Genomic DNA, 26,108 nt, shown 5'->3' on the forward strand with positions numbered 1-26,108 from the left:
TCAAATTAAAACTAATTTAAATATTATAAAATATTTCTATATATCTAAAATTCAAATCATGCTTATTTAATAAAATAACATTTTTCTTATTCTATAATTTTATGTAAATATCAATTTTTTAAATAAATAAATTACAAATTTAGTTCATAATAAAAAATATAATTCTCATTATTTAATTAAAACTCATATTTTAACTTTAAATAAATATAAATCATTATTAATTAATATATTTAAATTAATTAAGTTACTTAAATTATATAACATAAATTGAATTGTATTCTAAATTATCCTTAAGATTCAAATTTATGTTATCATATTAAAAAATTAATTTATAACCTAGGATTTTAAATTATGCTTATTTTATAAAATAAATTTTTTCTTATTCTATAATTTTATGTAAATATCATATTTTAAATAAATTAATTAAAAATTTAATTCATAATAAATAATTATAATTATAATTAATTAATTAAAAATATATTTTTACTTTAAATAAATATAAATCATTATTACTTAATTTATTTATATTATTTAATTTACTTAAATTATCATATTAAAAAATAAATTGTAACTCTTTAGTCAATACCAGATTTATGTTAACTAATTTAAAATATTTATAATTTATAATAACTTATAATAAAATAAATATCCTCTTTTTATGTTATTTTATCATAAATTTATTTTATTAATACATTCTATATGCACTTATTATAATTTTACACTAACACAAAAATCTATTGTATTTTCTATATGCCACACTAACGTAACAAAGTAAACCATCTTGAAATTTACTTTTACTTTCTCGTTCATGAGCCGAACTGTGAGCTCGCTTGAGAGATGGTTTTGCTTAATTAAGAAGCTTGGACATGAAAACCAAGAAAACCTGGTTTAGCTTCGGAGACGAAATTTTCTGTAGCTGTTCTCCAATTTGCTGTGTAGTCCGTTTTGATCAGACAAGAGAGAAAACCACTTCAAAGTTTGGGCAATTATACTAAAACCGTCAGTCGCACCACGGAGGCATTTCTTTTCCACTGGAGGGCGGGCGCATAATCAATCTCCGGGAGTAGGAAGAAACTTTGACATTAGCAGCTGTGTCTGTTTGAAAATGGTTCTCGTGTCCGCTGTGAGAGATTATATAACAAGGATGGTACAGGACATCCCAGGCATGAAAGTTCTCATCGTCGATTCTCAGACGGTAAGAGATTCAGTCCTAACCTTCTGTTAGCAAATTTCCTGGATCCTTTCCTAAAGAACAAATTTTATGAATTATTTTGTGTTTATGTTTGTTGTGGGTCGTCAAATTTCATCGCCTTTGTCCATTTCTTGAACTTTTGATGATTGACGGTCGAATAGAAGTTTATGAAATGCCTCCGTTTTGCTCTTTTAACCTGATCTACAGAATGTTATGTCACCTTGTTTTTGGGAAATTTTGTATGATTGCATCTTTGTCTAGAATTTTATATTTTCTGTTCAATTTTGCGGATTTGGATCGTGGGTTGACAGGAAGATAGTTTTTAATGGGACAGGAGTATTCAATTTGATCTAAAAGAAGTATAAAGGCTCAAAACATTACAAAAGAATGTAGAACTTTCCTATAAAATAGGTTTCAAAGGCAAAAGTTAGTCCGTGACTCTTTTCATCGATTCTAAGATATTGCATACTTTCCTTTCTACTGACATTCAGGTTAGTATTGTGAGTGTTGTGTATGCCCAATCAGACTTCAGCAAAAAAGAGGTATTTGCAGTAGAAAAGGTCGACTCCATGCCGTCGGATCCCATGCTTCATATGAAAGCTTTGTACTTTCTCCGTCCAACTTCAGAGAACATCCAGCATTTGCGACGACAGTTAGCTTCTCCAAGGTTTGGCGATTACCATCTATGTAAGCTCTTGTTCAATGATGCAGTATACTTCTCTTTCATGCTGAGGCTCCTTTTTCTTTTCTTCTTTATGGTTTTCTTTTTATTCTTATTTCAGTGACAAATATTTTAAAAGAATGGAAGGAATAGATGTACATAGTAAAGAAGAAAAACAATGGAAGTTCCAAGACTAGTCATTATTGCTCCTTATTGGTGATTAACCACTAATTTAATTTTCATTTTCAAACAATAAAAGGACTAATTTGATTTCTAAAAGGGAATCTGTTCTCTGTTTCATTATTGAAAATTATTTTCGTATGCAGTTTTTTCAAACATCTTAAAGACAACTCAGGTCCAAATCCTGGCAGACTCAGATGAACACGAAGTTGTGAAGCAAGTTCAGGTAATGTGCACCTTGCAGTCTCTTTAGTTGTATACTCAATGCATTTATTTTGATAGCTAGCAGTGTAGAGATGGATTCGCATAGGTGATGGATTGAATTGCTCGACTTCTTGGTGTCTCGTGCCAACCATTGTACAGATGGCTGAGAATTGTGCATGTTTCAAATGGATATCCATATCAATATTTCAAGTCTAACTGTGCATTACTTTCCAGTTATTCTGTTGCCTTCTTTTTATATTTTTACTTTCTTGAAGTTTCTTTTGTTTTCAATCTCAGTCCAAGAATGCATAGTTTTAATGGTAAGAACTTGAGAATCAAGATGGTCTGCCCAAACTCTTGATTGGATCCTCCTCCTCCTTTCTGCTATGTAGTTGGCTAGATTACATTCTTTAAGTCTTTTGCTCTCTACTTTCTTCTATGCGATTTTCAGTTTTCCTCTATTTGTTGTCACTTTCTCTACTATGAATAAGATTATTCTCCCACTTGTGCTATTAGGTTTTCTCTGCACTTGCGGAGACCATCATGAATGACTCTTATTTTTTGTTCATTCTGATATTTGTTTTGAAATGATATTTATTTTTATTTATTATTATTATCATTTGAAATGGTGATTAGCTTAGTTGCTTAAAAGCTTGAAGATTTGAGAAAATACAAAGGGTACCACCCACCCTTGAAGTACAATTGGATAGGAGTTTCCACCACAACAGAAGCGAGAAGAACTCCTTCCTTAGCCGACTTATCTGCTATGCTATTGGCAAAACACAGATACATCAAGAGAACTAAAAAAAATTTAAATTTCTTCAAATACATAAAGAAATCTCTAGGAGGAGGAGTTGATTCTTTCATCCAGCTTATAACACTTGTGGAGTCTGTGTCTATAAGCATTGGCCTTGAAATGCTGACAGAAAGTTTAACACCTCGGAGCTTGAATTTCTGCTTCTGCTGAATCACAGGGGGGCGGTGGACCAGAGAGTACCAATTCTCATGATTTGTGACAACCTTGCTTGATACCTGCTGGCCCCAGGTTTCCCCAAGAACACCCATCAAAGTTTAGCATTAGATGGCTGGGAGGATGGAAAGATCAGGCAAGCTGTTGAATATGACACTGAATTGTGAATGTGGAGACTTCTTTCCAATGATCTCTGGTAGTTAAAAGAGGGAGGGGAGGCAGGCTGTTCTAAGTCTTTGCCCAAATGATTGTTGTTTGAAAGAAAGATGTTTTCAGTAATGCTTCCGATGGACTTCTGAGTTCTGTTGAAGGTTCTATTGGTTCTTTCATTCCAAATCATCCAAGGAGCTATTGACATAATGGACTTCCAATGGTCCTTCCCATTGCTGGAAGTTTCTACGAGGAACATTGGGTTGTAAAATCAGGGAATGATCTTGGGAAACATAGCTGAATTCCGAACTTCTTTACGATAACACTCCAAATAGAGGAAGAAACGGAGTAGTGGAGAAAGAGGTGGTCTACTGATTCTTCAACTTGACCTATTGCTTGCATAATGAGTCAATTATTGGGCATCCCCTCTTTCTATCTCATCACAAGTGAATATTTTTCCTGTGGACAGCAGTCCACAGGAAATGAAGAACTTTAAAGTCCCAGACATCGGAGATTTTGTTCACCACTTGGCTAGCTGGAGAGCAAGGAGCTGATCATATAACGGTGAAGTGCAGAATAGACCTGCTGTGGTTAATGTCCATATAGGTTTGTCTTCACCGACTAACAAAAATTTTGCTGCTCTGAAACATCTGAGATTTCTTCACCATTTAGTGCTTTCTCTCTTCCACGAGACCCAACTGGCATAAGATAAGTGAGAGTAAAATCACTCCAAGCCAGATGACATCACTCCATACTCCAGTCATAACCCATACTAGATGAAGGGCACACTCCTATCATTCTCAGGTAGTGGCACTCCTATCTTTTGCAGGTAGTCGGTCTATACGTAGTGTTCAAAAGTTTAGTAAAAACTCCTCCATCACCATGTCCCTTCCTTGGATAACGACTCTCAAGTGGTAGGAGTAATAAATGCCAATTAAGGGGGGTAACATATATGTAGTAATAAGCTCCTCCATCACAGTGTGCCAACCTTGGCACTGACTCTCAAACGTGATAAGTGGGTAATGCCTGTCATTCACTAGACAACAATAAAATACCCACTGGTGTATATATATAAAAGTCTCAATGGACTTAAAACACCCATATACATGATGAACTTAAACTCCCAACCGAAGCAACACACAAATGGTTGGCCCAAAGAGGTATTTGTAAGAGTCCAATAAGAGATCCCAAGATGGGTTACCATTGGAAATTCTTCTAGAATCTTGAACTGTAATATCTTTGCTTTGGGCAAGGTTAAAGAGCCGTAGGAATCAGGTTTTTTGTGCAGTAGCCCCTAGCCACAAATCAGACCAAAAATGAGTATTGGAGCCGGATCTATTGTGGCATTTGACATGCTTAAAGAACAACTGTTTGCACTTGAGAATTGCTTTCCATATATTTGAGGTAACGTATGAAGGAGACTTAGGAGGGAATCCACAATCAGCCTTAAAACCGTATTTACAATTTAGCACCTGCCTCCATAATGACTTTGCACGGTCGCAAATCTCCATAGCCATTTCGAGTGTAGTGCTTCAAGCATTAGTTTCAGATTCTTGATACCCAGGCCCTAGGGGTGGGTAGTGAGTTGGCTTTCTTGGGCACCCGACCCGACCTAACCCAAAAATATTTGGCGATGAATTTCCCACTTCACCCTGTGTGTCAAGAATAGGGTTAAGGAAAAATCCTATGAATTATGGAAAGCTGACCTGTGGGGATATTGAATACCATCTATGCCCTTAACTGTAATGTAAAAGACACATTGTATAATATTTTTTCTTTTCCAAGTGTATTTACGTAAAACCAAACCATCGGTAAAAGCTAAAAAGTACATCATGTTAGCAGCACGCTGGCAGCTTTTATTTTTTATTATTTATAATTTCACTTGCGTTTGTTTGTTTATCATTATTTTTAATTTCTCATGATTGAAATTTAATTTCTCTGGGTTTTTTTCGGGTTTGAATTTAAATGCTAGATTTTGGAGTAGTTGTGCCAACCCCTATCAGGCCCACATATTTTTTTCATTTTCATATCTCTTCCATTTGACTAGAGAGACCCACCATAGGATTAACATTGCGTTGCTTCAATTTTTTCGATTATGCTTGCCAGACAAGGAATAAGAGAGAGAAGATAAAGAGGAATTCTTTAAGTGTGGATCTTATCAATGTGGTTCTACTGACTAATGAGAGCGGCCTACCTTTCCAAGAGGCAAGGCACATTTCAATTCTTTCAAGGATGGGTTTTCACAAAGCTTCATTTGACCTACCATGAAAGAAAGGTAGACCATGGTAGGTGGAAGGGAATTTCAGCATTTTGCACCTAAGGATTTTGCCAGCCTTTCTAGTCTTTCATGACTTGCATTCACACCATAGAGGCCCGATTTAACCCAGTTTACTTTCTGCCTGATATCATCTCCTATAGAGATTGTAGTGCTATAAAACTGAGGATTTGCTTGGTGGAACTGTCACAAAAACAGATGGTGTCATTAGTGAACTGCAACGAAGGAATTCTGAGAGAACTACCATTGAAACGGAATCCTGAAATCCAATTGTTTTGCTATGCTGTTCGGAAAGAAGGAGCAAAGTACGTTGCTGACAATATTATTACAGCAAGAGTGGTAGAGGGTCCCCTGCTTCAATTGCCTAGCTCCTTTTAAAAAACCTTTGATAGTACCATTTATAAGAATAGAGAGGGTAGAGGAAGATCTGCAGCTTTGGATCCAATGCCTCCACCTTTGGCCAAGATCATCTAATTAAGAAATCGAGGATTAACGTGGTCAAAGGCCTTCTTCATGTCAATCTTTAATATCACTCCCTTCTTTACTCTTCTTTTGTACTCATTTACAAGCTCATAAGCTATGAAAGCTGAGTCAACAATCTACAGGCTACCAATGAAAGCACTTTAAGACTCATTCAAGATTTGGCAGAAAACTTTCTTTAACCTTCTTGAGAGGACTTTAGCAATCTATTTATAGGGACTAGATTTTACACAAATCGGTCTATAGTTCTTTGAGTTTTGGCCCCTTCATCTTGAGGGAGAAGAGATATGAAAGAGGTCCCTACCCTGTTTGAGGAGATGCCATTCTTGTAGAGATCTGCAAACATGTGCATTATATCTTGATTAATGGTGTTTCAGCTTTTAAGATAAAAAATCGGTTATGAAATCATTGCGTTCCAGGGATTTGTCAACTGGCATGGCTTTAAAGGCCTCTTCTAGGTCTTTAATTGTAAAGGGCTTATTTTTTAGATCCCTTTGCATAATAGCTGAAATGGATTTGAGGTGAATTTTTCTTGTTTAAGCCTGCTAGCACATCATCTTTATACAAATCTTCAAAACAATTCATAAACTCCTCAACAATGTCTTCCTTGTCTGACCTAAGGACCCCTTGAACTTAAATAGCCATGATTTTGTTCTTCCTCTATGAGCCGAAACCGTTGTAGGAAATTTTTTTGTATTAGGATCATTGTCTTTTAATCATTTGTACCTGGCTCATTGCTTCCAGTATAGCCTTTCTTGGAACATCGAATTCTCTTTGTGAAGTTGGGTTCAAGGCCCATCCATCCCAAAATAACTAGCCAACTTAGGAAACCTCTTTCCCAGATAATAAACTCAAGATCTTTGTACTCAGTAATCCATGTGGGACTATTCCTTAACACTTTCCCTCTTGTGTAGGCCCTCTTTTGTGGCTCTACAAGTGGATAGTTTAGGTGTAGGCCCACATAGGCATACCTAGTTAGGCATCTAGATTGGAAAGCAGCCTTGATTCTTCCTCTTGGTCAAGTAGGTTGTCTGGCTTCTCCAACAATTCACAAAAAACTTTTGTTTCACCATTCGCTGATGTTTGCTTAAAATCTTTCAATATTAGCATAAAGCGCAACTCAATTTAGATTCCCTGATTGGAAGAGCGTCAAGAAGGTCTTTATCTTGCAGCCACAATATTTGAGACAGAAAGGGGAATGGCCCCAAGACTCAGGGTCACTTTCTATCTGAAGTGGTGATTGGTTAGAGATGGTCACAACATACTTTTGGTTGAACTTAAAGATTAGTGAACAAGCCACTCTTGAGTGACTAAAAACATGTCAAGCTTAGATAAAACTGGATTCCTTTGCTTGTTCCACCAAGTATATGCTAGAAATTGGGTTATCAATTAAACTGTTTGTCAATAAAATCAGAAAAAGCTCACATAGCTGGGGAGGACTGACGTACATTGGAGGTTTTTTCATTATCCAATGGTGTAAACCATTGAGAGATGATGAAATTAATCTCTGCTTGGTGAAGTTCGTTTTGTGGCATGATCTATGAAAACCATATACTGATGCCACGAATCAGTCCACTTTAGTCAGAATTTCTACATAATTTGGATCCCATATTATTAGAATATTGTCAGCCGAGCCATGGCTGGTAGTGTTTTGTTTTTTTTTGATAAAGATGTATTTGTTTTAACAAGAGAAATTACAGAGAAGGGAGCATATCCCTGACAACCAGCGATTGTAGGGTAGCTCCTTGCTTAGCAAGCGCATCGACTGCCGAATTTGCGGATCTCAGAATGTGAGACCAAATACAAGATAAAACTGAAGAAATTTCAATAATCTCCCGAAAAGTGTCCCAATGGAGCCACGGGGGAGGGGAAGCACACTCGCACCATCCAATGACCACCTTCGAGTCCCCTTCAATATGGAGGGACCGGTGCACTTATCTCTGAAAACGCGGAGCTTGTTGAGAAGGCCATGAAGCTCCGCAGACGTAGAGTCAGTTATTCCTAAAGGGCCGGCATATGAGAAAAGCTGGTTGCCTGAATGATCTGAAATAACCCCACCGAATCCAGAGAGCCCAGGATTACCAAGAGAAGAGCCATCAAAGTTCAACTTAAGGTAACCAGGTTCAGGAGGGATCCATTCCTGCATAATCGGGACCTTTGTCCCCGAGTGCATCCTAGCCAAATTAATCCACTTTTCACGGATAGGGGTACTCACAAAGAGGAGAATGAGGAGCCAAGAAGAAATATGTTAAGCCCATTCAGGTTTGGCTTTATGTTCAGCATCTCTTACAACGGCATTTGTTGGAGTGGCTAGTGTTGATTCTTGAATCAATGCTACTGTCACCTTGTTTTACCTGAGTGTTTCTCAATGGATGGCTCTTTCATAGGTGGAACCTAATCCCTTTATGTTTCAGGACATGATACTCATCTAGGAGGGGTTGTTGACTATAGATGCAATCTAGTATTGGCTTTGGGGACTAAAGAAGCTTGTGTTTGGATTGTCGTTGACAGCCAAAGTTTGTCCATATTCAGAGTCTTCTTGTGACAAATCTCTCCATTACTAGATCAATTAGTTATTCATTTTGGGGGCTTGCAATTGACGAGGCCTCATTTTCTACTGGTTCCTCGACCACAACACTTGGAATCATCAACGGGCAAGGAATGATTGTCAGAGATGTTTCCTTAGGGATCTAGGTAATGGTGATCTCTTAGGAGCCAGTGGGAGAAAGTTTTCGCAGACTTGAGGGTGGTGAGACAATGCGCTAGGGATAGTAGCTAGAGTTTGTGTGAGGTGCATGATTCGTTGGATTCGCCGCCAGGTATAGGTGAATCTGATGACTCCCCTTTGCATCTGGCTTGAGTAAAAGCAAGTCTTTAAAGAGTTTTTGACAAGGCTACTGGAGGGGCTAAGGAAGACAATTTCATTCTGGGCCATGCGTGATTGGGTTTCAAGGAGTGGTTTGGAAAATTTCTCCTGACTTAACTTCAGCTTGACCATACCCACAAATTTTGGTTGAGCACCCAAATTCATATTGTCTTGGTTTTGGTTCAAAGACCCGGACCCAAGGTGAATGCGGGAGTGTTTGTGGAATTATAGAAGACTGTTGGGTCCAACAACAATGCCCGCCACAATGTTTCTGGGCTGAAGGATTTTCCCCTTCCTAATTTGAATTTAAGGGAGGTCTAGTTGTCTTTGAGTGGTGAACCTAATTAAATGCTTTTAGAAACTTTTCAGGGTTAGTAATAGGGACAACTTGCTGTAATTGGCCTCTCTAAAAAGAAGGCTGCGTAGGCAATAGTGCTTTCACTTCGATGGGTGATCCTTGTCTCTAGGAGTTGACATCAGCCAGGCTGATGTTGTGAACAATTGTTTGCTTTTGGAGTGGCAGATCTTTTATTAGAATCGCTTGGTATGATGAGTCCCCAACCCAAATTGATGTCATAAGATGATCTAGGAGGAAGGAGGGAGAGATTTTGATTCTTGCAAGATGAAGGCGCTGTCCATTTGTGTTTCGGGATTGATTTTTAGGACTTGGCCAACTTTTGTGATGATTCCTTTGAAAGTCCTCTCACTCCAAGGAAGGAGAGGTACGTTTTTTTGGTAATCTACGTGGTCTCCTCCCCCTTTTTTAGTTATTTAGATCATTCTTCTATCTCCACTATCTGAGAGGCCAAAGCCTATGGCCCTAATCTTAGGATGCTTTAAGTTGACATCAGGCAGGCTAATGTTGTGAACAATTGCTTGCTTTTCGAGTGACGGATCTTTTATTAGAATCGCTTGGTATGATGAGTCCCCAACTCAAACTGATGTCATAAGATGACCTGGGAGGAAAGAGGGAGAGATTTTGATTCTTTCACGATGAAGCCGCCGTTGATTTTTAGGATTTGGCCAACTTTTTTAATGATTCCTTTGGAAGTCCCCTCACTCCAAGAAAGGAGAGGTATGTTTCTTATGGTAATCCACATAGTCTCCTCCCCTTTTTTAGCTCTTTAGACCATTCTTCTGTATCCACTATCTGAGAGACCAAAGCCTATGGCCCTAATCTTAGGATTCTTTCCTTGTCTTCCACCTTGGTTAGAGATACTAACCATATTTTGGTTCCTAGGAAGTGAATGCCTGGGGTGTTTACTGTTTTCTAAAGCTCCTAAGGCTGTCTTTGCAATCCATCTACCTCTAAGTCTTCATCTTTGACCTTGATGACAATACAAGATTTGAGCCTCTCAATGTTCTCTTTTGTGGAATCTGTGTTAATGTGGACAATGAAATTTGCTTTGGGTTGCTCATTTGAATTACTTGTGTTTGGAATTAGGGCACTAGAACCTCAACTGAAGCCACTATAGTAATATTACCAATTAGCTTGAGAGAAAAACAACTCGATCAGTCAGGAGGCGCAAAATAATGTTGGCATCCGCTATAGATCTGATGAAGTAGGCAAGTCTGGAAGGCTTGAACCCAAGCATAGGATTGGGGAAATCGCTACAAACAACCATCTAGGGACACAAAACTTGTATTAAACTGCTCATTGGGCAACACTAGCCATTAACTCTAGGGTTATGGCACAAAGAAGGAGAAAAAATTTAACCTTTAACTTTGATCAGTAGGAAAACCATGAAAAAAACTCTTGGAGAAGTTACAGGCTTAGAAGAAGGATTAGAAGTGGCTAAAAACTGCTCTACACTAGGACCTTAATGCTTTGATACCGTTTAGAAGAAAGAGAGAGAAGAAGGCATCAAAGAGAGATTAAGGTTGGGTCTAGTTGCAACACTTGCTAGAGGCTTGCAATCGACCTCCAATTATCATAAATAATTTTGCAGCAGTTGCTAGAGCCCTGAAATCGACCTCCAACTATCTTAAATAATTATCTTGTATTTGGACTCACATTTCGAGATCCGCTAATTCGGCAGTTGATGTACTTGCTAGGCAGGGAGCTAACCTACAATCGCTGGTTGTAAGGGAATTGCTCCCCCAAATTTTGTAATTTTCTCTCATTTTATTAATACATCTTTTTCAAAAAAGAAGAAGTTAAAATAGAGTAAAATGACAGAAATACCCTTTACACAACTCTCTATAATTTCCTAATTACATGTTATACAGACTGAAAATTGAACCACATAACTACCATATGAAGCAGAACATTTTCCTACTCTTTGAGCAGTAATTTGAAGGAGGCAAAATGACCATAATACCTTTTACATATAATTCAACAGTTATCTTCATTTGGATGTCTGTTTCCTTTTTTCCCAGAGGGCAGAATGTTTCTAGGTAATTGTTCCAATGGTATTTATGCCATGAGACCATTTTTTTCAATTTAGAGCTCTAATTGTGGACAGGGGTGGACTTGGAACCTTATTTTACTTTTTTAAATGACTTAAGAGGTAATGCCTCCTGTAGTATCACAAAAATAAAGTAGATATCCTGGTCATTAGTTCAATTAATTAACTCTCACTTTGGCATGCAAAATACCTAAAGTGCCTCTATGAAGTGAAACTAGGACTTAGGTTTGTGGACTGCTCATTTGATTTAGTCCATAGAAATGATGTGGCATCTACCTGAAGTTCTAGTATAGAATATTGATAGCCATTTTAATGTAGGATACTAGTTGGTCCCTCATCATTTGCATACCTACGTTAAGCAAGTGATGCATAGATTTAGAAATCATAATATCAGCTTCAGTTAATTTGGTCTTTTTTCATACTACAAAATTAACTGATGGAATGAAGGTAGGGGTATCTATCTTCATGATATTATATGGGTTTTTGGGTCTTCATTTGAGGTTAATGTAGGTATTTATGTGATATATCAAAGACATTAGGTAATTAACCCATGATATAAATAAGGGGAGAGTAAATTAAGTTTGACCTTCTCTTTTTTGTTCAATCTCTTTTTCTACTTTCCAATTTCTTGCAATCTCACTTCCCTTCTTCCCTCTTTTTGGATTCTTTTCATATCTCTTTTTCTCTTTTCTTCCTTTTCTCTTTCTTTATGCTTCTTTATGGGAAAACTGAACTTTAGTTCTCCATGGACCTTTATTTACCCACTGAACCATTTTGGCACTTCTGTTAGAGATAGATTTCATTTTTTATATTTTTTGATTTTTTTATTATTTTATTTTATTTATTTATTTTTATCATGCAGGAATACTATGCCGATTTTGTTGCCATCGATCCATATCATTTCACATTAGACATGAAGTCGAATCACATATACATGCTACCAACTGTCTTGGATCCTCCAAGTTCACAATACTTTTGTGATCGAGCTGTTGATGGCATCTCTGCAGTTTTTCTGGCTCTAAAACGTCGACCTGTTATTCGATATCAGCGCACATCTGACATTGCAAAAAGGATTGCACAGGAAGCTGGGGTGAGCAATTAATAGGAAATTCTTTTGAAATAAAAATATTTATTGAAGCATATCATTCACATTTTTATTTATTTAAATGATTTTTTTTGGAAAGATACAGATGCTACGGATTTGACTAAAGGAATCTGAGGGCCTATATGTGCTCTTCCTGGAAGAGTTGCTTATGTAACTGACTTTTGCACAGATGGATATTTTAGAGACCAAAAATGTGTTCCTTGCAAAAGCAAAAAATTGTTTTCTTGAGACTCATCCCCCTCTTTTTCCAGGAAAGGGTACTAAAGTCTCATACATTGTCCAGAATGATAAATTTTATATTTTGTTTTCTTTTCCTCTTAATAAAATTCTTAATATTCACAAAAACTCATAGGCCTTAAAAATTCTCATCATTTTAAGAAAAACTCTTAAGATTCTGTTACTTATGTTTTGATGTAACCTGCAGAAACTTATGTACGAGCATGAGAGTGGTCTTTTTGATTTCAGAAGAACAGAAACTTCTCCACTTCTGCTAGTGATTGATCGGCGGGACGATCCTGTCACCCCATTATTGAATCAGTGGACCTATCAGGTATGCAGTGATTTGTCTTTCTTGAGGACACTTTTTGTCTTGATGCATATTTTGTGTCTATCAGTCTAGTATATATTGTTTTTATTAACAGGCAATGGTGCACGAGCTGATTGGAATACATGATAATGTGGTAAATATGAGAAACATTGGCAAGCATCGGAAGGATCTGCAGGTTTACTTTTATTCTGTTTTTTTTTTTTTTTTTAAGATGTATTAATAAAACGAAAGAGAATTACATCCCTTACAACCAGTGATTGTAGGGTAGCTCCCTACTTTTATTCTGTTCTTCAACTTTTTAATTTTGAAGGTACGTACTATGATTATCTGTTGAACATATGCTAGCTTCTTTCTTATAGGATGTGGTCCTAAGCTCAGAACAAGATGAGTTTTTCAAAATGAACATGTTTGAAAATTTTGGAGATCTTGGCATGAATATTAAGCGAATGGTGGATGAATTCCAGCTGCTTTCTAAGAGTAATCAGAACATTCAAACAATAGGTGCACGACAAATTTGTATTTTTTTTGTTCTGGTAATTATATATTTGGCAGCTGAGGCTCTGAAATTAATGTAAATATTTTTTCCATTTCATAAAGAGGAGATGGCCAAATTTGTGGAGAATTATCCGGAGTACCGTAAAGAGCTTGCTAAGGTCTCAAAGCATGTTGCAATGGTTACAGAACTAAGCAAAATCGTTGAAGAGAGGAAACTCATGTTGGTCTCCCAAACAGAACAAGAACTTGCATGTAATGGTGGGCAGGTTGCTGCCTTTGAGGTAGTTTCTCAATCTAAAAAAGCTCATAAAACATTGAAAACTTAAGAATAATGTGCTATATCTATATTGATGCCAGTTTCTCTTATGTCTTGATGCTTCATCTCTAAGTTTGGTGAAGATTGTGTGTTTGCTGATTCAACATAGTTAAAGCATGTCAAGCTTAAAGGTTTATGTGAGCAGATTCTCTGTATCATATGTACGTCACTGCAATTTTTCTGCACATTTTAATATCCCAGCATCAGGCAACTGGTTGAGCATTTCGAGCCACGGTGAAGCTCGGGAGTGCTCTTCTTTCTTTTTTGACCATAGCCAAGGTTGGATCAAATGGGTACACTTCCTCTGAATTTTTCTTGTTTTTTTTTTATTATATATGAATGGCATTGGTTCTCGGGCTTTAAATTATGATATAGGGCAACAATACTATCTCAGTTTGCCACTTCAAAAGTATCCTTTTGATCCAAGATCAAGTGCAGGCTTAAGTGACAAGGAAGAAGATAAAGAAGAAAAATGATTAGATCATTCCCTTTTCTTGTTATGTCATGCGTACTGTGTCTTCATGTATCATCTCCTTTGCAAAGAAGTCATTCCTTTTGTCAAAGGATTTAGGTCTTTATAACAATAGGAATTTAGAAGGTATAATAAGGATCATTAATCATCTAATTACTTCAACCTTCTGTACTCTTTTTTTTTTTTTTTTTTAATGAGATGATGAATTATTTAAAGAAGCAGATTACAAGCTAAAGGAGAACTCCCCTTACAACAAGAGTTTGAAGAGAGAGATTGAAGAGAGACTCCTTGTTTAGCCAAAGAATCAACAACATCATTTACCGATCAGGCACATGAGACCAAGTACAAAAGTAAGAACAATGTTAAGAATCTGATGAAAAACTGTCCAATGTCTCCAAGGAGCATTTGAACACCAACCAATGACAATCTTAGAATCTCCTTCAATAATAAGAGGAGCATTAAAAAGATCACGGTAAATGAGAAGCACCTGAAATAGTGCAAACAACTCAGCTGAAGTAGAATCTGAAATTCCTATTGGCCATTGGAAGAATCACAAATAATCCCACCAAATCCAGCTCGGTAGCATTTGAACACCAACAAATGACAATGTTAGAATCTCCTTCAATAATAAGAGGAGCATTAAAATGATCATGAAAAACGAGAAGCCCCTTAAATATTGCAAACAACTCAGCTGAAGTAGAATCTGAAATTCCTATTGGCCACTGGAAGAATCACGAATAACTCTGCCAAATCCAGCTTGACTGGGATAGCACTACCATCAAAGGGGGGACTCCTTATAGTCATGCTAGGAAGCTGAGATGGAGCTGTCATACGAGCAAGGATTTTCCAGTTGTGACGAAGAGAAGAAACTCTCATATTAGCAAATTCAGGTTGAATATGGATCTATGAGGAGATGTGACCAATGATAATAGAAGCAACTTCATTTGCAGATCTGAACTTACAATTAAACCTTTTGTACTCTAGCTTTCTGATTCACTTCAATTTATTGAATTGTGAACTGATATTTCGTGTCAGTGATGAGGATGGAATCATAGTGGGTTCATAGTTGTTCTCATGGAAAAATTTTCATCAATGTGTGGCAAGAATTTAGTATATAGAAGGCGAAAACCAAGAAATTAGTGTATACAAGGTGGAAACGTTGAAGGGTTATGCTTGGTCAGATGTGGATAATGATGATGATGATTGATAGTACCATAGATGCTTTGCTTGATTCATGCTGTTGTAACAACTTTGATGGTTGATAAGATCTTTGTTGAAATCATAGATTTATATTGGCAGTTTGCTTTGGTAGAAGGGTCAGGGTAAAAGATTGCTTACTGGCAGCTGAAAGGTTATGAATATGGGGGAACAATGAAGCTGTCATGGCAGTATGATAGAAACAATTTCTGTAGCTGGATTAACTCCAAACACATTCTTTTGAAGTTGAAAGAATTTTCTTAATTGTTGTTCGCATTGTTCACTGACAACCAGAACAAAATTGATGTTTTTGAAAGAGGTGAAAATCATAATTTTTTTTCTCAAGCTGACTAGGCTTTTGCAGTCCATGGTGCGCTGATTGTTGGTCCCTTAGCACTGAAACTGTAAAACCTTGACTTTAGAGTTGTCCTCTCCTCTAGCCATGGATGAAATGACAAAAGAGTTTCTATTAACATAGCTACTAAGGCTAGTTTAGGTATGTCTACATTCCATGTGGGTCCAATTTCTCCTAGAGTCATTGATTTGTGCATCTACATGCATGTCAGGTACGTCTTTAGTGTTTTCCTCTCTTAATTAGTTCTCACAATTTAAAAATATAACATTGGCAGATGGTTTCCTTTCCTTTGTTTTTTTTTAAATGATGCTGAATTTTATTAAGACAAAATATCAAAAGAGCAATTTACAAAGGAGGGAAGCCTTCCCAAACAATGAGAGATTGCTGGGAAGTTCCGAATTTTGCCAATTTATCAGTAAAATAGTTGACTGATTTAGGAATGAGATTCCAATTACAATGAGTAGAAGATACAATGTCAGCAATACTATCAGTGATGGGCTAGTGGCGCCAAGGGGGGAAGCTGTCTTTGGAACACCAACTAATAACCTTCTTCGAGTCACCTTCAATGATTAACTTGCCATGGAGATGATCCTTGAAGATTTGGAAGCCGAACAACAGAGCACTAACTTCAGCAGTATTAGAATCGGCAATGCCCTCCGGACCAGCATAAGAAAGAATAGGGTCTCTATTGTGACCTCTGAACACACCACCTGCTCCAGCCGGCCCAGGACATCCAATAGCACTACCATCAAAATTTAACTGAATGCAGTCGCAAGGGGGAGGATCCCAGATGACCATATTCGGAGTTCTGCTTGGGCCAGACATATGAGCGATCAAATTCCAATTTTCCCGAAGGGAAACCGATAGAGTGGCAAAATCTTTCCTTGTATGAAGCCAACTCGAGATGAGGCCAACGACATGAGAAGTCGTGTTGTCCAAGGTGCTAGTTTTGGAGTTGAATCTCCGGTTGTTCCGCTCTAGCCAAATGCACCATGGAACATGCGTAAGACAGGCCGAAAGTATTAACTTACCTAGCTCGAGATGAGGCCAACGACATGAGAATTCGTGTTTCCTTTCCTTTGTTGATGGTGGTGGGATAGTTCAACCTACTTCCTCCTTATCCCTAGATTTTTTTTTATACTTTTTCCTAAATTCCTAGTTAATTTATTGTCTACGAGTCAATTTCCATCTTATTGTGCCTTCCAGGATATTCAAATTAGGAAGACAATTGGTTTACAACATGAGGGTGGAAGCCTCTAACTACTTGGAAGGTTCTATAAATTCGTCCCCCTCGGCACTATAGACAGTTGAATCCTCCTTATGATACTTGAGCTAGGACATTTATCTCCAGAGCTACCTTCTACCTTGTCTTTTCATTATGATTTATGTCAAGTAGGACACACTGTAGAGCAAGTTTTTCTCCTCCACAACATAGTCAAAGTGTATTTGAGATAATTCATGCAAATGTATGAGGTTCATATCATGTTTTTAGTCTTTCATTTATCAATATTTTGTTTCCTTTATTGATTATTATAATAGGTTTACATGGGTGTATCTCCTTCGGGACAAGTATAACGTTTTTATGTATTGCTCGACTTTTATAATGAAATGAAAAATCAATTTGGTACGTCAAGTTGTGTCTTGCTTACTAATAATGGGCTTGAGTTTCAGGAGGTTTGTTTCTTTTTGTATTGCTCATGGTATTCTTCATTTGTATACACCTCATCAAAATGGTGTCACTGACATAAAGAATTGTCACTTGAGGCTGCATGCACTATGGTCAAAATGAAGGTCCCTAAACATTACTTGGGCAATGCTACTCTCACATTGTGTTCCTGACTAATAGGATGCTTTGCTCTATACTTGGTGGACAAATACCATTTAAAGTACCCAAGCCTAACAGTGAATTGTTTCTTTTTTTATCACATGTATATGGGTCTATTTACTATGTTCATGTTCTTGGTCCTTTAATTGATAAATTGCCTCTTAGAGTAGTTAAGCGTGTTTTTCTTGGGTAATCACGTTCTTAAAAGGGGTAGAATTGTTATTATTCTTCTACAAAGAAAACATGTCTTAGTGGATGTTGCCTTTTTGAAAAATGTTATTTTTCATAGTCAGTTGAATCAAATGTTGTTCTTGTGGTGTTGATGTTGTTGCTCTGCTTCCTATGGAGGATGTTCCAAATGATGTGTCAGTTCCTGTGAATATTCCGGCGTCACACAAGTCTTTGTAGGTATACAATAGACGAACACCTTTAAGGCTACAACTCCAGGGCTTTCTCTCCCACCAGTGCCAGTGCCTTTTTCGTCTAGTGCTCCTGAGGTAAGTGATTTACATCTCCTTGTGTCCCTTCACGAAGGGGTTCGTTCTTGTAACAAAAAAAGGTACCATGTATCTGATCTCCAAATTTGTGTCATTTGATCACTTGTCAGTCCTTGGAATCTTTTGCATTATCTTTGTCCTCTTGCTCTACTCCTTCTGTGTAGGAAGCTTGTTAGCACTTATTTGTAAACTGTTCATGGATGTTTAGAAGCCTTAATTGATAGAGGAACATGGACTTGGTGCAAGTCACCGTCAGATGCAACCATAGCAGTCTATCGTTGGGTATACACAGTGAAATATTAAGCTGATGGTTCTGTTAAGAGATATAAGCTTGGATTGTGAGAAAGAGATACACATAGACTTTTAGGGTGGTTATCTTTGAGACTTTCTCTCTTGTTGGTTGGTTATCTTTTGTTCACATTTTGATATCTATTACAGTTAACTAGAGTTGGCCATTCTACCAACTAGATGTAAAAAATGCCTTCTATCTGGCAGTGAGAAAAATGACGAGGTGCAAAGTCATCTAGCGCACCATTTTCAGATCAAGAATCTAGGAACACTTAAATATTTTTTGAGATTGCAGCAGATTGAAGCAAAACAGGGAATGTTTTGACCTAGATAAGGTATGTGACTGGTATGCTACATGAGTATGGGTTATTAGGTGCTAAACTTGCAGATACTGCTATAGAGGTTAATCATAATCTCATGAGGACAATGACGAGCTCAAAGGTAAGACCATGAATAGGAGTTTGGTAGGCAAGCCTATTTATGATACAATGACCAAGCCTGATATAGTCTTTGCAGTGAGCATGGACAACCAATTTATGGAATACCCAAGAAAAACTCATTTAGAAGTTGCTTTGCGAATATTGAGATACTTGAAAGGTGAACTAAGAAAAGGACTATTCTTATCTTCAAATTACAAGGTATTTTGACATTGATTATGTTGGGTCCAAGGATAGAAAATCAACTTCTGGATATTGTGTGTATGTTAGATGCAACTTAGTGAGTTGGAAGAGCAAGAAGCAAAATGCTGTTGCTTGTTCACGTGCAGAAGCTAAGTATAGAACGATGGGTCATACAATAAGTGAACCTTTGTGGGTCAAATTTGCGTTGAAAGTATTGGACTTTCCTTCTAAAAAAGTTATGCCGATGTATGGTGACAATCAAACCGTCATCTTCATGGCAAACACTTTTGTATTTCATGAAAGAACGAATGTAGAAGTAGGTCACTTTATTAGAGATGCTGTGTTGAGTAGTGTCCTTATGTGAAGAATCAAATTAACTTGGTGATGTTTTTACCAAAGCTTTGAGAAAACGAGATCATGGAAATTTGTGTAACAAGCTTGGTCTTTTAGATATATACGTTCCAGCTTGAGGGAGAGTGTTAAAGTTGCTCAGATCAAGAGTAATTTGGTTATTTTACATACACGTGTTCTCCTACAGGAGCAAGATTGTGTTTACCCAGTTATAGTGGATGTGTTGAATTTCTAGAAAAGAGATACTTCATTAACTTGTTGTATTTTGAGTGCAGTGAGCCTCTATTTATAATAGAGGAAACAAGTAAAATTAGATTACAAAAAAAATTACCCTTGTTTTAGTTATACCCAAAGTTAAACACTAAAAGATAAGTCTTAAAATAACAATTAAACATAAATAGAGAACTAACATAACTACAACACCTTTAACTGACTCTTCTGTGACACCTCCTTCCACAAGACTTTTTCTTAGATTTCTCCATATTAATTCTGGGTCGTGAGACTTCTTATTGTGAGGGTCATGTAAGACTCTTCCATACCTGCTCTGCAACACTCCCCCTCAAGTTGAAGTTTATAACTTCAATTTGAAAGGACAAAGATTCTTGGTCTTCAATCAAGGCAAAAACTTCATCTTTTGTGCTCTCCCTTTCTTAAATGTTTTAGTCACATAAAAATTACCACAACATGTAGAAAAAAATTCTTCTTTCTTGTACTTATTCTTCTACTTTTCGCTCTCAAGCTGGGGATAAAAAAGACATAGAGACCTAACTTGGACAAAACACAATATGGGAGAAGAAAATCACTCTTACCCGTATGACAAAGCACTGTACACCAATCAAAATGGTCATAGTCTGAAACACACTCCACTCAATTTTAATGGCAAAAAAAGGCCCAATTGTAGGGCACAACAAAGAGACTACTCACTTTTTAAGGGTAGCTCAAATACAAAAATCACTTGTTGGGTGAAAAATAAAAGACTTGACTCAAGTTGGATGTTGGGCATACTCCTATATTTTTTATGTAGTGAGTCTAGGCATTACTCTAAAGTGATGAAAACACAAGATGATAAACTAAAGAAATACTAGAGGAAAACAACTTTAACCGGAAGGAGGCGACTATGCAACACTTATACTTCCAAACGAATCTAGAATGTGACCTTTTTTTTCTATAGAAAAAACAAGGAGATTGTAGAGATAGAATTGTAAACATACGAACAAGTTGGATAGGGTATAACCTCAAAGAAATTTCTGGGGTTGAGCATAATTTTTGGAGATGACAATGCGAAAGATACACCACCAAGTAACAAAAATGTAAAAATTGAAAACAACATCCAAGTAGGATATGACATATCTTGAATGAGCACATCATGGAATGATTAAGACTGACCAAAAATCTCTTATTATAGGATAAATTTGCCTAAAAAGCTATAACTTTAGGACTAAAGGAAACTCAATTCACGTCAATGCATGAAGAGATAATAGGAGAGAAAATAGGAAAAAAAAGATCGATTTTCAGTAGAACTGACCTTTAGTACTTCTGATATCAATGTCTCCCACAATATAGTTCAGAATCACAAACGGTTTGTTTCTTAAGAAACTTGACTCAAAGAGCTTTAATTTGATACCTTATTTGACATAAAAAACTTCGTTCTTGAATCTTTAATGACCACTTGATTTGCTTTGTTCTGTAGCATGACCTTTGCCAACTCCAATGAGAATATCTTCTTAATCAGATTGACATGAAAGTTACTCCTTTTGAAACTAGACTTCAATATCTTTCAATCAAGTATAATATTCTTTCATGAAATAATTTTCTTTTGAGAGAGAATTTGATAGATGTCGAACTCTGCAATTTGGTCTAACTGAGCACTTTTTTTTCTTTGGCTAACATGACCATTAACTATTCCGATATCGATATCTCCCTCTATAAAACTCAAATTGAGAATTGGTTAGAAAATAAAGTTCTAAATTCTTTTTCTGACATATAATTCTCTATATAAAGTCTCATTTTTTATAACATAAAACGCGTCAAAAGTTGAAGCTTTCTGCTGCTTGAATCTCTCTTACAGTCTGACCTTTGCTGCTTCAAATATTGATTTTACTTTGTAGAAAACTCTGATTGCCAATTTTTTTTTTTTTTTTGCATTGGAAAGTAGACTCAAATATCTGTCTGTCAATATATAATTTGCAATATTAAAACTTCAATATGGAGGTGCGAACGCCAAGGAAATAACAAGTACTGGGATAAGAAGAAAAAAGGTAAAATACGAACTTCAGTTACTAGAGATGATAATTAACAAAATGATCACATTATCTTTGGGGGTGGACTGAGTCAACTCATAGAATCCGCTTTGATAACATGCTAAAAACTAAGGTTGGAGAATTGGAAGAAGAGGAGAAAGAGGAGAAGGAAGAGAGAAAGAGAGGAGATTGAGAGAAACTCTCCTTTTGAGCTTCTCTCAGTCTCTTCTCTTTCTCTCTTCTTTCTCCTCTTTTTCCTCTTCTTCCAACACTCCAACCTTAGTTTTTAACAGGATGTTAGGGTAAATTTTCAGTTTTTTTCTTATATTTTAGGAGTTATAAGTAGTTGAACTTAGAAGGGCAATTCTGTCATTGTATACATTAATCACTTAAGTGACCTATTTAATGAAAGGAGGAGGTCAAGATCCTCCTGGAGAACAGTGCCGCAGTGCCGTACACTGCAGCACTTCTGCAACTTCTTTCTTTGCTCTCTTTCATTCTTCTTCTTTATTTCAGCTCTCTCTGTTATTTTTATAGGGTGTTTTTTCCTTTACGTCCCAACTATGTTCAGTGCTTGGGAAAGTAGATTATTGTTTGTATTTTGTCCCCTAATCAAGATTTCACTTCAGAGAAGGGGACATACCCCATCTCCTTCCTCCCCTTTTATCTATCTTATTGATACTTATTTCAGATTTAGCAATGTATCTGAAGCTTTTTGTACAGTACGACCTATTTTTCTTACAGCTTTGTTGTCAGAGGATAGGAAAGCTTCCTCATTGCACTAGTCTACTCAAAAAGTTATAAAATAGCACATATGGGATAAGTTGAATTGTTGAAAGGCGATCTAGATTTTTGTGTCTTTTGTATAACGTACAGGCTAATATACATTGCCTTTTCTTTTTATACCATATATACTATTTATGGAACAGCATTGTTGTTGGAGTAACAAATTGTTACTATTTCTTTGCATTGATATCTGACTGTAACATGTATGTGACTATGCTGGCTATAGCAACAGCTTTTCTCTTCGTAGTAGTAGTATCATTGACCATAGCTGCAGTAATTAGTTTTAGATACCTGATAAGCTTTAGCAGAAATTTTGATTTGAAATGAAGATTTCATTATATGACCGGATGTCATTTCAAATAAAGAAACTCTTGAGTGTATTCCTTTTTCTTCAGATGTTCATATACTTTCTTAAAACATCTCGTGTTCTAAGTTGGGTTTAAGACAATTAACATGTAAATCAATGCTGCACGTGTACTGATGATTGTGCATGCTTCATATTTCTTTTTTAAATGTTCTGCAGGCTGTCACAAAACTTCTAGATGAAGAAAGTGTCTCTGATATCGATCGATTACGTCTAGTAATGTTGTATGCCCTGCGATATGAGAAGGAGAGCCCAGTTCAACTGATGCAGCTTTTCAACAAGCTGGCTTCACGGTCTGCCAAGTACAAGCCTGGTGTAACGTAACTAAACTAGCATCTCTATATCTGTCTGAAAATTGTTGCTGGTCTGATGTTACTGCAGCTACAGTTGGACTGTTGATAATATTAGATAATGGGCTAATATTGTTCTGTGAAACTATGTCATAAAGCTGGAAACACATTTTATCCCTTGCCAAACATGTTTATTCCAGTTTTTTGTTAGCTAGAACTTTTAACCTTGTATAATTAGTTTAACTATTCGAAGAGCCACATCTTATTAATTCTTTCTTCTTCCTTTTTTTTTTTTTTTTTTTTTTTAAATCTTGGGCTGGAAAATAGCTTGTTCAATTCCTCTTAAAACAAGCTGGTGTTGATAAACGAACTGGTGACCTGTACGGAAATCGTGATCTCCTGAATATTGCTCGTAACATGGCTCGTGGTCTTAAGGTACTTCAAATAAATTGCACACACTGCTTTTAAATCTCAAACCATATGGGGAATTTGTTGATAGGACTTTTGGTGCAGGGAGTTGAAAACGTCTATACCCAGCACCAACCTCTTCTGTTTCAAACAATGGAAAGTATTACCAAGGGCCGACTTAAAGATGTGGATTATCCATTTGTTGGGAATCATTTTCAGCAGGGAAGGTCTGTAAACTTCTGTCGTGTGATTTCAGATTTTTTTTTCTGATATTTTTATTCATAGCATATTTATATTTCATTCGTGGGAGTTCTAGTTACCCCTTCAGTGATTGATACCAGTTCAAGATTTAGGATAAGGAAAAATGAAAAATTCCCTTGTACCTTGACTAGTAAAATTTGTTGCTTTTATAATGCATGGATCTTGAGTAGAAGTTATTTCTTCTTTGCTCTGATTTTCTCTTATTCCCAACACCTCAGTTTTTATTTCACTTTCTTTGACATCATTGAGTCATTATACAAATAAAGCATATACCTTCATGTATAAGTGGTGTTATGAATTCCTGTAGGGATAAGTATCCTCAAGTCAGATGCATTTCATGTCCAAGTGGTGTTACTAATACCTGTATGGATGGATATCCTTTAATCTGATGCATAAGGAGGGGTTACTGTGTCAGAATATCATCAGCTTTTGGTTTTCCATTCCAGATAAGCAGTAATTCCAGAGTATACTTAAAATTAGTAGTGAAATTAATTTTCATGAATAATCCTAAGTCAGCTCCCCCAGCTCTTTCCATTTCTCCCTGGAGGAGGGCTGCTCCTGATAAAAAGAAGCAGGTGGGCTGGCCCACCTCGCTTTTAATGATCCAGAAAGGCATTATTTGTAATGATCAGAAATACTATATTATGATAATATAAGTTAATTAAACATGATAGTTAAATTATTATCTGCATACTGTTACATTCTTAAATTAGTTAAATGATGAGAACTCACTGAAAGAGATTCAACTTTAAGTTAAATATATCAATATAGTTGCACAATAATAATTATTTATTTATTTAAGTAATATTTATATCAATTCTTTACAAATCCACTTAATTTACACCAGAATTTTATTGTTTCAGAGAATTAAATAAGAATTACAGTAGTGATACCAACTCTGGAGTTTTATATTCTAGAAATGTTTCTAGAAGTCTATATATTAGTAATTGATTTCTTGTAACAATTCCAAAATACTAACCCCCCTCTGAGATTCTTTCAGTAGGCACTTTGGCAGGTCTAGGCTACCAACTCCCCCTGCTTTGTCTTTTGTATCTGTGCAATTTAAGATGTTTTTAGAATTACCAGGGCCAGTTTGATGTTTATGCAGGCCTCAGGAGGTTGTGATCTTCATTGTCGGTGGAACAACTTATGAGGAGGCACGTGTTGTGCCTCTACAGAATGCCTCTAACACTGGGACGCGTTTTATACTTGGAGGATCTGTAGTTCTTAATTCTAAGAGGTAAAGTTATCCACCATTATCTTGTCTAGAAATGCATTTCAGTAAGAAAAAACTAAACTTCAGCATCTTATTTTTCAGTAAAGCCACTTAAATTAAGCAGAGTGAGTTACAAGGAAAAAAGGGAATGAGCTTTTTCTTGACTTTGATATACTTATATGAATAAAGAAATTACCTAATGTACCAATATATTGTATTTTGTCTTCAAAAAGTGCATTTTGCATTATCTTATTTCTCATTTATGTCATCTTACTATCATATGATCTTATTCTGTGCCTCAGTTTCTTGAGGGATTTGGAAGAGGCTCAGAGGGTATCAAGATCCAGCACCGTCGTTTGATGTTGCTATGCTTTATGCCATAGTTCTGAAAGTACTCCCAGCCAGCTCTTGCTGTGGGGTATCTGTCTCTCCTGCAGGATCGGAAGCTGAATCCTTTTACAAGATCGAAACAAACTGAGCAGAAAGACTTTTCTTATTCCTTTTTCTCAAATTTAGTTCAAGAGTGTATACAAGGCTGTTGTTGGACGCTTCTTCAATTTGTAACTGTTACTTCACGTAGTCTTATACTTGCATGGTAAGAAAGAGTGGCTGCATCCGTTTCAGGATATTGGAAATTGGATTATTGTGATAGTCTTATACTTCTTAGTAATAAATTCTTGAGCTTTTGTTATCTATGAGAAGAGGACTCAGTAACATCTCCAGGGCTGTGTTGGGGAAGTTACTGAGATGGGACTTCAAAACGGATTTGGCCTTACCAGTTGAATCAGGGCAATTTGACCTGGTCTCTTATTTGGGAATAAGAGGTTGATGAAATGCAACAATTTCTAGGTCAAAATTTGCCTCGAACAGATTCACACTATACAATTTGCAATAACTTTGGGAGGTTGATGAAATACTCTTTTTTTTTGTCCAAATAATTATAAGAAATTTATTCTGAAACAAAAATCTACTTCTGCAAAATCATATAGAAGCAAACTACTAATAAATCTAGCAGTAAAGTATTTTCCTTTCAATCTTCTTTACAGAGATTGAAAACAAGGCTAAGACCAAGGAGTCAAATCCTGGTAT

The 26,108-nt window shown here is 36.4% G+C and overlaps 1 protein-coding gene across 2 annotated transcripts; it reads left to right on the forward strand.

The window, feature by feature from the left end:
* The first annotated feature begins 897 nt into the window (after window positions 1-897).
* On the forward strand, window positions 898-25,483 carry LOC137940455 (vacuolar protein sorting-associated protein 45 homolog). 2 transcript variants are annotated; one of them, XM_068785533.1, is made up of 13 exons: window positions 898-1,195; window positions 1,684-1,879; window positions 2,180-2,259; window positions 12,249-12,476; window positions 12,916-13,041; window positions 13,133-13,213; window positions 13,398-13,539; window positions 13,636-13,814; window positions 23,004-23,159; window positions 23,462-23,569; window positions 23,648-23,769; window positions 24,912-25,043; window positions 25,322-25,483. In XM_068785533.1, the coding sequence occupies exons 1-13, from the start codon at window positions 1,106-1,108 to the stop codon at window positions 25,377-25,379; spliced, it is 1,698 nt and encodes a 565-aa protein (XP_068641634.1). In that variant the 5' UTR covers window positions 898-1,105; the 3' UTR covers window positions 25,380-25,483. The 2 variants fall into 2 exon arrangements, with proteins under 2 accessions (XP_068641634.1, XP_068641642.1); XM_068785541.1 differs by lacking the exon at window positions 23,004-23,159.
* The last annotated feature ends 625 nt before the right edge of the window (window positions 25,484-26,108 follow it).

The sequence above is a fragment of the Aristolochia californica genome, unplaced genomic scaffold (assembly GCF_029961685.1).
Source record: "Aristolochia californica isolate CCGP_79_NKW_82.1479 unplaced genomic scaffold, dmAriCali1.0.hap1 SCAF_10, whole genome shotgun sequence".
NCBI lineage: Eukaryota > Viridiplantae > Streptophyta > Magnoliopsida > Piperales > Aristolochiaceae > Aristolochia > Aristolochia californica.

What these genes read in the sequence shown, in the direction of transcription:
- LOC137940455 (XM_068785533.1), top strand. Translation starts at nt 1,106, where the DNA reads ATGGTTCTCGTGTCCGCTGTGAGAGATTATATAACAAGGATGGTACAG. An exon ending in AGCATCGGAAGGATCTGCAG is followed by an intron (nt 13,214 to 13,397) that starts GTTTACTTTTAT and finishes TCTTTCTTATAG; the next exon opens with GATGTGGTCCTAAGCTCAGA. An exon ending in CTGCCAAGTACAAGCCTGGT is followed by an intron (nt 23,160 to 23,461) that starts GTAACGTAACTA and finishes GCTGGAAAATAG; the next exon opens with CTTGTTCAATTCCTCTTAAA.